Source organism: Panicum virgatum, chromosome 5K, assembly GCF_016808335.1.
Source record: "Panicum virgatum strain AP13 chromosome 5K, P.virgatum_v5, whole genome shotgun sequence".
Taxonomy (NCBI): Eukaryota; Viridiplantae; Streptophyta; class Magnoliopsida; order Poales; family Poaceae; genus Panicum; species Panicum virgatum.
In genome coordinates this window covers 38,509,624-38,521,712 of record NC_053140.1, presented here as the reverse complement: position 1 = coordinate 38,521,712, position 12,089 = coordinate 38,509,624, and the positions used below count along the sequence as shown (strand labels likewise).

The 12,089-nt window shown below is 36.3% G+C and overlaps 1 protein-coding gene across 4 annotated transcripts; it reads left to right on the top strand.

The window, feature by feature from the left end:
• The first annotated feature begins 229 nt into the window (after nucleotides 1-229).
• LOC120707347 lies at nucleotides 230-11,155 on the top strand. Of its 4 annotated transcripts, none has more exons than XM_039992228.1 (12): nucleotides 230-398; nucleotides 2,193-2,246; nucleotides 7,074-7,101; nucleotides 7,180-7,326; nucleotides 7,425-7,698; nucleotides 7,795-7,894; nucleotides 8,560-8,680; nucleotides 9,331-9,491; nucleotides 9,586-9,967; nucleotides 10,064-10,128; nucleotides 10,212-10,345; nucleotides 10,779-11,155. In XM_039992228.1, exons 3-11 carry the CDS (start codon nucleotides 7,087-7,089, stop codon nucleotides 10,330-10,332), a joined length of 1,386 nt encoding a protein of 461 aa, XP_039848162.1. In that variant the 5' UTR covers nucleotides 230-398; nucleotides 2,193-2,246; nucleotides 7,074-7,086; the 3' UTR covers nucleotides 10,333-10,345; nucleotides 10,779-11,155. The 4 variants fall into 4 exon arrangements, with proteins under 4 accessions (XP_039848162.1, XP_039848160.1, XP_039848163.1 ...); XM_039992226.1 differs by having other exon boundaries at nucleotides 7,069-7,101; XM_039992229.1 differs by lacking the exons at nucleotides 10,064-10,128; nucleotides 10,212-10,345 and having other exon boundaries at nucleotides 7,069-7,101.
• Nucleotides 11,156-12,089: the final 934 nt, after the last annotated feature.

The following is a 12,089-nucleotide window of genomic DNA, read 5'->3' as shown; positions in this document are numbered from 1 at the left end:
TTCTAAACTTAGCATATAAATCTTTAAGAATTGAAACCTGGGTTATTCCCTGAGCTGTGATTGGGCCACGTCATCAAAATTTTTTCCTATCGTTGGATTCAAATCAGACGGAACCTAACAATGTCTAATGCAAACGCGCCGCCCGTCCCGCCTGCTCTTCCCGCCCGTCTCGCCTGCTCTTCCCGCCCGTTCCGCGTACTCTAGATTTCTCTTTCCACTTCTACAGCAATCGAGAACAACAGGAATCAGTAAAAAAGCAACGCTTCCCCTTCCGCATCTCAGTTCCCAAACCAGCGAAAATCACCATCACCCCTTCCACTTCCGGATTGCAACAAAAAAATCATCCTACCTCAGCCAACGTCGACCAGGGCGTTGTCGATCTCGCTGCTTCCTCCTAGGTATGTAATCTCCCTAACTCCCCTACTAACGATAGTCCCTTTGCATTGCTCTGCACCTACGAACGAATGCGCCATCCGTCGGCGTCAACCGCTTCCGCCGCCAGCGCTCAGTTCACCGGCGGACCTCCCTAAGCTCGCTCCACCAACGGACCTCCCTCCGCCAGCGCTCCCTCCACTCGCGGCCTGACGCCAATGGCCCTCGCGGCTGCCTCCGAGTCCACCCCCACCGCCCGGCCATACGCCGCCGCATTACCTCCTTCAGTCCCTGGTACGCGTCGCTCGCCCTCCACCGGCCCGCACAGATGTGCCCGCCGCCGGCGCCCGTCTCTGTCGATCCAGGCCAGTGCCCTTCGCCTCCCCTCACACGGCGCAGATCCAGGTGGCGGCGGCGGCCGCTCGCCCTATTGCTCCATCCGTCAGCGCATGCGCTGCTGCGGCAGCTGCGACGACGACGACGGCAGCTTCCGCGCGTACTCCGCGGGCGCACTTGCTCATCACAATCCCAGATCGAAACAGCCGAAGCTCACCCAGGTACTACGTGCAACAGTTCCTAGGCCGATCCAGAGACTCAAGGCCGCGGGATTCAAAGAAGCTCACGAGGTCGAGGTCCCCATGAGCGCAAGCAACACTCCCGCGAGCTGCTACTCCTGCTAGTGCCATGGCGCAATCCTCCAAGAAAACTGCCAAAATGGAAATCCCTCTCCCTCTTCTACCTCCTCATGCTCTCAAATTCTTAAACAACATCCTGACACCCCGTTCCAGCAATCTCCATGAGCTCAGGCACCCCTCCCACCCCAACACACACGCAAGAACCAGAGCACCAAATACCTAAAAGAACTAGGTAGATAGCCAATGCATTTTTAACTTCTCCAACACAAGCCCTATATGCTGGCCAGTACACTGACCATGGCCGCAAAAGCCATGGCTGCCTCGAAGAAACAGCCCGCGATGGCGCAGATGTACTGCAACCCAAACTCGTCTAGCATGATCTTCCTGACAACAGAAGTGGCCACCTGCATGTGTGGACCTGACTAATTAGTGAATGGAAGCGGTGGTTACCTATCATTTAGTCATTTGGTTCATTCAGTAAGCATGCTGACGAATAGGATTAACATGATGTGCCATGGCTGGGCAGATGCAAAATAAGGCATGGACATACGAGTTTCAGGAGCTCACTGTTTTACCTAACCACTCACAATTTTCATTACTTCTCATATAATTGAGAAATTACAGAATCAAAATGGTTCTGATAATAAAAGTGGCAGCTGTAAGCCTCTAACCAATTTAAGCCATCAATCGCAAACAGGAACATGGCATTAACAGGAAGAAACTGTTCCAGTTCATTCCAGCTCACCAAGTCTACAAATTGCATCAGTTCATTAGGAGCTGGCATGTGATGTTTAGTTTGGAACTAGAACATGTTAGGTTCATAGTAAACAAAAAGGCTAGAACTGAACCAGTTCATCTGCAAACCAGTGGCATTGGCAATCAAAATAAAATTCAAAAAATAAAATTTCTTACACAAATTATTTTTTAGATAACGCAGGAGAGCTGTGCTTCATTGCATTAGAGAGAGAAAAAAAGGTCCCCATACAACTTCCTACCCTCATACGGGGACTAAATATGAGAGATCGGACATCCTAACAAACACGAGCTAGGAAACAAAAGTAACATGACCAAAACTTGACCTAGCAGTCTAAATAACACCAATTATGGCATGTCCATGTTCTACAATAATAACCTTTTCAAAACCTTTCATACTAAACCAATTTCATTCTTCTGTTTTCCCTGCAGTACACTACATTGACATGAAACAGGAGGGTGAAAAAAGGAAGATTCTAGATCAAGGTACATATCACCACTACTACACAGCTTTTGTCTTTATTGATTCGTGCTACAAATTATGTGATTGATCTAAATTTCAGATTTAGATACTAATATATTATTATATTATAGTCATCTACTTCTTTGTTACTATTAATGTTTACTAATACCCCTCTCTTTCCGATTTATAATAATGGCTCCATACAATTTAGTATGGCACGCACTAAAAGGAAATTTTCAGAATTTTCACCAATGGAGAAAAATCCTGACACAAAACGAGCTAGACAAAATAGAGCAAATTTAATAGCAGGTAAAAAAAGGAAAAGGCAAAATAATGAAGACGACAACTCAAAAATAAAAAAACAAAATGACGCATATAGCAAGTCCCTTGATATATCTCAGTCGTACCTATATAGTAAACAAGGGATGGTCTCATTTAGCCCTAAATATATTGAATATCTGAAAGAATCATATGAAGAAAGATCGTATATAGGAAAACCAGAATATATATGTAAACATTGTAATGCTATGTTCTGGTACAATGAGAGAAACAAAAAAGGCACATATAAAAATAAAGAACCAATATACACAAACTGCTGCAAAAAAGGAACCATCAAAATACCAAAATACAGGGAGCCTCCAAAGTTCCTATTAAACCTTTTACAAAACAGAGATCAGCCTTTATCAAAATATTTCTTCCAAAAAATTAGACAATATAATAGTTTATTTTCTTTTACATCCATGGGTGCAACTATTATTAATGAAATAAATAAAGGAGATGGACCATACGTTTTCAAGATAAATGGCCAAATACACCATCGTATAGGATCATTAATACCTTCAGACAACAATCAACCACAATATGCTGAACTATATATTTTTGACACACAAAATGAAATAAACAACAGAATTAAAGCATTGCACAAGAAAGAACCATCAGGAATAGATATAGATCCTGAAATAGTAAGACAACTAAAAGAAATGCTAGATGAAAACAAACCACTCGTAAAAACCTTCCGCCATGCACGCGCCATGCTTGAAAAATATAAAGATATAGATGTTAGCATTTGAATAATAGGAGCTGATAAGGGTGACCCAATACAATATGAAATGCCGCATACAGATGAACTTGCATTACTAATAGTTGGAGATTTAACTTTAGAAAAATGCCAACGAGATATAATTGTAAGCACAAAACAAAAAGGATTGCAACGTATATCAATTCTCCATCCCGCTTATATGGCATTACAATATCCTCTTTTATTTCCATATGGAGAAAGAGGATTTCAACTTGGCATACCTTACTATGAACAAAAAGAGTACACACGTAAAATGAAACGAAAAACAGTCACAATACACGAGTTTTTCAAATACCATATGCACTATAGACCAGGGCAGCCAAATCCATTCCTATGCTATGGTAGATTATCAAAACAAGTCATAGTTGATGCTAGAGCAATGGAAGACGAAGATAGACTAATGTACATTTCGAGAAATCAAGACAAACTAAGAGCTGAATACTTACAAGGCATATTTGATGCTGTAGAAAAAGGAATAACTAATGGTAGCCAAATTGGCAAAAGAATTTTACTACCATCAAGTCATGTAGGCTCAAGACGTTATATGATACAGAATTACCATGATGGAGTAGCAATATGCCGTGTATATGGGTCTCCAGATCTATTCATAACATTTACATGCAACCCTAAATGATGTGAAATAACTTCAAATATACTTTCTGGCGAGAAACCAAATGACCGGCCTGATGTGATTGTACGAGTATTCCATATAAAACTACAGGATCTTCTACAAGATTTATGGTCTGGCACTATATTTGGTCCAGCAATAGCTATTTTATATTCAATAGAGTTCCAAAAAAGAGGCTTGCCCCATGTCCATATCTTAGAATGGATAGATAAAAAAGGCAATGAAATAACCCCAGACATGATAGATCTATGGATATCGGCTGAAATACCTAATCCACATGAAGATCCACTAGGATATGTTCTTGTAGCAGAACATATGATGCATGGCCCATGTGGACAAAAAAAATCAACAATGCCCTTGTATGAAAAAAGGAAAATGTTCTAAATACTATCCAAAGGAATTCCAAAAAGAAACAAATTTTAATGAAAACGGATTTATTCAATACCGGCGCCGAGACACTGGTTACTGGTATTTATATATCTAGAGACAACTATAATTTGGATAATAGATGGATAGTTCCTCATAATTTAAAGTTACTTAAAAAATATCAAGCTCACATAAATGTAGAATATGTAAACAAAAGTGGACTACTCAAATATATTTGTAAATATATCCATAAAGGACCAGATAAAGCAATAGTTCTATTTGAGCGTACACAAACAAATGACCAGCAACCTAAAGATATAGATGAAATTAAAAAATATTTGGAATGTAGATACATATGTGAGCAAGATGCAATTTGGAGATTACTAGGCTGTGATATACACCACCAATGGCCATCAGTTGAGAGATTGCCGGTGCATCTACCGTTACAAAATATAGTTAGCCTATGTAAAAAGGCCAAATTAAATGCAATAGCAAAAGACCCCAAATTCCAAAAGACAAAATTAACCGAATGGTTCGAAGCAAACAAACAATATCCAGAAGCGAGAGAATTAACTTATTGTGAATTCCCACAGCAATGGACATGGGACGACCACAACATAAAATGGACAAGACGCAAACAAAACTTTAAAATTGGTCGTCTATATTATGTAAATCCAATAGAAGGAGAACGGTTTTATCTAAGGCTACTACTTATGATAGTAAAAGGAGCTATAGGATATAATGATTTGAAAACATATAATGGGATAACATATGGAACATTCAAAGAAGCTTGTGCGGCACGAGGCTTATTACAAGATGACAATGAATGGTACGCAACATTTAATGAAGCCATAAATTGGGCTACAACACCACAATTACGAAATTTATTTGTCACTCTCCTAGCATATTGTAATCTACAAGATGAACACAAATTTTTTGATACCAATTGGAGGAAAATGTCTGAAGATATTGAACATGATCTAAAACTACAATACCATCCTTTCGTATACAATCCTACAGAATCTGAACTTCATGATTCAGTTCTAGTAGAAATAGAGCAACTTCTATCTAGAAATGGAATCAGTATTACAAAATATAACCTACCAGAAAGGACAACATTGCCTAAAATTATAGCAACTAACCATTTCATTGAAGAGAAGTTAAACTACGACACAGTAAAACTTGAATATGAAGCGAATATATTATATAACCAACTTAATACAGGTCAAAAGGAAGCCTTCCACAAAGTAATTGACAGTGTACTAAGACATGAGCCAAATATATTTTTCATAGCCAGACATGGAGGAACAGGAAAAACATTTTTATATAACACAATAGTGTCATATCTAAGAGCTAGAAGAAAAATAGTACTAACCGTAGCTTCATCTGGAGTAGCTTCACTATTACTTCCAAATGGACGCACAGCACATTCTCGATTTCATCTTCCAATTGAGATTGATGAATTATCAATATGTGAGGTAAAAAAGAGGAACAAAATTAGCTGACCTTTTCATTGCAACTGACCTTATTACATGGGATGAAGCTATAATGACAAATAGACAATGCTTTGAGGCTCTTGATAGGTCATTTAAGGATATCTTATCTGAAAAAGATAACCAACTAGAAGCCATACCATTTGGAGGAAAAGTAGTTGTTCTAGGAGGAGATCCAAAGCAAATATTACCAGTAATAGAAAATGCTTCAAATGCACAAATTATAAATGCATCAATATTTCGATCATACCTATGGAAGTATGTTACAAAGATATATTTGCATGAAAATATGCGTTTACAGAAAATTAAAAGCAGCAGTCTTGAATATAAAGAACTGAGTGATTTCAATGATTGGATACTTCAAATCGGAAATGGATCTGAGAAAATAAATAACATATTAGAAACTAAAGAGGACCCTGATAGTAATATAGTTGAAATACCTCAAGATTTATTGTTGTATACAACAGGAAATAAAATAAAGGCCTTGGTTGACTCTACATATCCAGACTTTCTTAATAACTACAGCAATCCAGAATATATTAAAAATAGAGCGATTTTAGCTACAACGAATGATATAGTTGAAGAGATTAATAATTACATGGTTGACTTAATACCAAATTCTGAAAAAGAATATTTTAGTGCAGATTCAATATCTAAATGTATGGACGCTATTAATGATGCTCATATACTTTATCCAACTGAATATCTAAATACTCTAAATGCTAATAATTTCCCAGAACATAGACTAAAACTTAAAATTGGCGTTCCTATAATGCTACTTCGAAATCTAAATCAAAGCCTGTTCCTATAATGCTACTTCGAAATCTAAATCAAAGCCTAGGACTATGTAATGAAACTAGACTTATAATAACAAACCTAGCAGACTATATTATTGAAGCAGTTATTATAACAGGAACTCACATAGGTGACAAGGTACATATTCCTAGAATAAATCTTACTACAAAAGGTTCTCACTGGCCATTTGTATTGTGACGACGTCAATTCCCAATAAAAATATGTTATTCTATGACTATAAATAAAAGCCAAGGACAAACACTTACAAATGTTGGACTTTACCTAAAAAAGCCAGTTTTCTCACATGGCCAATTATATGTTGCAATCTCAAGAGTGAACAACAAAAAAGGCCTAAACATATTAATTGAGAACAATGATGGTTCTTGCAGAAATACAACTACAAATATTGTATTTAGAGAAATTTTAGAAATGGTCTAGCAATTCTATTGTTATACTCTAACATCATCTCTTTCATTTTTTTGCAGAGTAGCTATATATTGACAATGATACCAATGCAGGTACTATAAATACTATATCCAATAATATATTACTTACAGTTACATATATGTTTTATGAAATGCAAATTTCAATCACATGGTGAGCTTACTACAATATCTGATCTTCGTCTATCAACAACAAATGCTGTTTTACATGTAAGAGTATCAAGGATGTGGGAATTCAGAGAGGGAGGAAATGAAAAAGGGAATATAAAGCATCTTGACTTGGTTCTCATTGACCAGAAGGTATTTCCATCATCAGTACAAGTACTAATACAAACCAAAAATATGTATATGTGTATTTTAACATTCCTAATCTATGCCACAAAAAATTCTACATGTAGGGTGATGCAATCTATGCTGAAATACCACCAGATGTAATACCAATTTTAAAGCCTCAGCTGTGCGAAAAACTAATCATTTTCCTTGGCAAGTTTGTGGTTGAAAAAGCTAAACCTGGATACAAGGTGGTGCAAAACCCATATATGCTGAGGCTGAACAGAAGGACTACCATTGCCAAATCAAATGCTCATGATATGGAATTGCCAAAGTACACATTCTCATTGACTCCAATTGAAATATTGCCACAATTTGTTAAAAATAAAGAACGATTCCTAGGTATATTCTCTACTCAACATCAATAACCCTTTTACAATTATTTTTTTCTGCAAATGTATGCAACTAAAATTTGCTGATGTATAAATATTATTTCAGATGTACTTGGAAAAATCACCGCTGTCTCAAATCCTGCAGTAGTGCGTAACACTGCAGGAGACCTCATGATGAGAAGAATAATAAAGCTGCAGGACGTAAGGTATATCTTCAGTCCATAATATTTGATATCTAATATTTCCACCCCAAATATGATCACTAATAATACAAGTATCAAACAACTTTAAGCAGGGGAAATACAATAGATTTGTCTCTATCAGGTATGCGGGCTCTAGAGTTTGATGGTGATGCTGTCCTTAAAATTGGTGAAAAGAACCATATAATTGCTATCTTTGTTGGCACCTTAATGAAACAATATAAAGATGGAACACAATTTCTAAGTGGAACAACAGCTTGTCGCTAGTATATCAATGAGAATGACATACCTGCAATAAAAGCTTTTCAGAGAAGTTACACACTTTTCCTACAACTACTATTACATGTCCCTGGACTTCTATACAAACATTTAATTGCTTTCTTCAAGCTGACCAGACATCGGCATGGATAAAAGATAGGAAAACATGTTCAGTTATAGCATGCAAAGACAGCTATTAAAAATTAAATTCTAGCATGCAGTTCAAACCTAACAGGCGAGAATGCTAAAATGTGCTAACCAATATTTGTTAGGATTTGGAACCCATGTGCTAACACATCATGTGAGCACCTCCTAAAGTGTTTCTACTCTATGCATAAATATTATGTCTAAAATATATAAATATGCTTTGCACACATAATATATCCATATGATCATATTTGTTTATCTTCCAGCTTACCAGTGGACGCAACATCTGTTGAAAAAATTGACTTACCAAATGAAGATCAGACTCATGTAGCTTTTGAAGAAAATAATCTGTTACAGCTGAACGACATAGATCCTTTTACTCAAAAGGTATATATTGACAACTTCATTGCCATGTACTGTTTGCATCTTTTATATCATATCCAGGCTTCAAAAATGGTTAGTGCAAAAGGGTTGGCAGAATTTAAAAGCAACCAGAATTGTTCATCCCTCTATAGCAGCCAGCAATCCGGCAATGATTACTAGCCATTCCCCCGCTCTAATTCTTGCCAGGCAAGCACGGCACTCCTTACTCCTTAGCTTATGTAGAAGGAGAGCGAATTAAAAGCTAGCTAAAATATGGTTATCTTTTTTAAACCAGCATTAAATAGCAATGAGCAGTAGCTGGACTCCTCATCCTCATATTATTGTCAGTAAAAGAAAAAAGAAAAGAGAGAATATGTACTGTCAAATGGAGGAGAGAATTTAAAGGTAGTCAAATTTTGTTCCTGCTACTACAGCAGCTAGCAAATAGCAACGAGTGATTAGTAGGCAGCTTCATTTTTGGCGGACAAGCAATGCACTTGTTAGTCATGTCCTGATGTACTGTAAGATACCTGTGTAAACATAAAGATAAAATCCAGCCAAAAACTGCCACGGCACTCAGTAATTGCGCTTGATTACTGCCACTATATCCAGATCTCATTTTTGGCAGACAGCCAATGCACTCCTATATAATCTTAAAGTTTTTTATTTTGTAGGGTGAACGATATCAATGCATTGTAATGATCATAGGAATACCAGATAAACAACATTGGTGCTATCGTGCTTGTCGCACATGCTCATCAAAAATGATTTCAACATCTGATGGATTCCAGTGTACAAAAGATGGAGGTTGCCCTTCAAAACAATTTGAATGGGAGTAAGAAATACTAAACCTGAATAAATCTGTAATCATTTCAGTCCTCTACTTAATTAAATTAATCAAACAAATTCTTGCAACCTTTCATGTACAGGTACAAAATACCATTTATAGTTGCAGACAACACATTTAGTCTTGAGTTTATGATGTTCGAAAGAAGAGCTACTGAACTTATTGGTAAGAGTACTGAAACATTAAGGAAATACAATGATCCAGATATAATTCCAAGCGACATTTCACAATGGATTGGCCACAAATTCACATTGGTCGTAAGGATTCTACATAAAAAGAGTATGAGGACTGAACATCCATCATTTGAGGTCCTGTTGATAAAAGAACGCCATGGAAAGCAGGAAGTACTCCCATTATTAACCACTCAATCATGTGCACAAGGATCAGGAACATCATCAGCTTTGGTTCCAACCAAGGATCTACCTGATCTAATGACTATATCTTCTAAAACACCAACAGATCAGGTAAGATGGTATAAGCACCAATAATATCATACTAAAACAGAATATGCTTCCATTTTAGACTATGCATACATTGTTAATATATTAGTTTCACTGTAGGAACTTGCAATGCTAACTCAATCCATAGCAGAATTTGATGATATGGACATTGATAAGTCACCAGGGTAAACATTCACTCACATATTCTTATCTATGTCTCTACTTAATAATGCATAATCTAATAAAATACTATTTATCTCCACTACAGAAATTGGGATGACACACTAGCTGCAACTAAAAGAAGGCCTTATGATGATATTGAGGATGATGACAAAAATCATGTCTTTAAGAAAGGCAAGAAATCTGATATGCAGCCATCAACCAAGTAAAAAATTACAATAGGTACATCAATACTTAAGACTTGATACATACATGTTTGTACACTCATTCTGTGGTTATACCATCTTAGGAATTTTTGCTTCGAGTTGGTCATTAGACATCACTAGAATTCATGTTGTCTGTATTCTACTACCGTTACAGGTCTGTCATTGCTGACATAAAACTGGCAACTGGAATGGCATGCATGCGCACCACATTAATTCACAGAATGTTCGCTTTTGCATAGCTACTTCATATTAAAGTTCCATATTGCCGCTTGAAAGATACAATAGGAATACATATAAAACTTTCTTGCCATGTTGAAATGCTGAATTTTTTGCATTCCATATTAAAATATTACTTTTAAGCTTACATTTTGTCAATTTACTGCTCATAATCCTACAAATTGTTTTTAACATCTATTGTTCTAACAATACATTCGCTTCTTTTTTTTTAGATATTGGCCATGCAACAACTATTTTGATGCTTACTTCAAAACCATCTTTTGTCGCTTCCTGTGTCCCAGCCAAACACACCAATATCCATACTGCTTTTGTGACAAACACAACTATATTCACAATGCTTTGGAAGTGGCTCTTCTTTTGGTGTATATAATGCCATCTTCTTACTCTGTTTTTTCACAAGTTGGGTTATGTGATAGTTCAAACACTAAATATCCCTCTTGTGAATATATTTATATATTGTGTGTCGAACCATGAACTAATATGAACATTTATGTATATATATCCCTATTCAACTTCTTTGTCATGTCTACAATGTATAAATGAGTTTCCGATGGTTTAAGGACACTATGTGCTTCACTGTTTTGGTAAACCTCAATTTCTTCAACTCCCAGGTGTTCAGATACCTGCAGGCAAAAGAGATGAACTCTGATGTGCAAAAACAAATCGACCAGCAATGGCCCCGTCTTTTCTAGTGCTGTCTATTTGGTGGGTAGAACAAATATAAATAGAAAAGGTTCATTTTACTCCCCTCACTAATCCACTTTGTCTCCCTAGCAAAACTTAAACTCAATGTACTCCCTGAACAATTTCAATCGGTCCAATCTACCCCTATGGATATTTATCTTTTCGGTTAATTCACTTATAAATTGAATTTTAAGTTCAGATTTTATGAGTGAATAGAGAACATGATACCTTATGTTAAAAAAATAAATTAAAATTTTTTTCATGCTTATTTTCATAGGTTAGAAAAGATTTAATATAAAATTAATCATAGAGATGCAATTCTACACAAAAAGTAATCATCAAAAACTTATAATTATTTTTCTAGACTAGGGCATCATATTATAAGTCACCTTGCAAAATTTGAACTGAAACTACCACTTGTAAGCGGAGAAATAAAAAGGAAAAATCTCAATAGGGGGTAGATTAGGCCAATTGAAATAGTTTGGGGAAGTGAATTGAGCATAAATTTGTTCAGAGGATTAAACGGATAAAGTGGATTGGTGAGAGAAGTATAATGGATCTTTTTTTTCTAAAATGAATATCTTGCAGCTAACAAAACATCATTCTTTATGTTTATCTTCGTAGCAACATATTGCCTATTATATTTATTGATTCCTTCTTTACGATTATTAAGTCATCATACTCTGCATTCTACTTTTATTTAGTGTAGAGTTAAGATAATAAAATTGGTTGATTTATTGTTTTATTTTAAACAATTAAATTCATTCTAAATTCTAGTAAGTTCTTCTTATTTTTATCTTGTTTATTAATTCCTTTGAAAGAGAAACAAAATCAGGTGC

Excerpts from the sequence above, each read along its gene's own strand:
- LOC120707347 (XM_039992228.1), top strand. Across the intron at positions 8,681-9,330 it reads TAGATCCTTTTACTCAAAAG|GGTGAACGATATCAATGCAT; the intron begins GTATATATTGAC and ends TTTATTTTGTAG. Across the intron at positions 9,968-10,063 it reads CTAAAACACCAACAGATCAG|GAACTTGCAATGCTAACTCA; the intron begins GTAAGATGGTAT and ends GTTTCACTGTAG.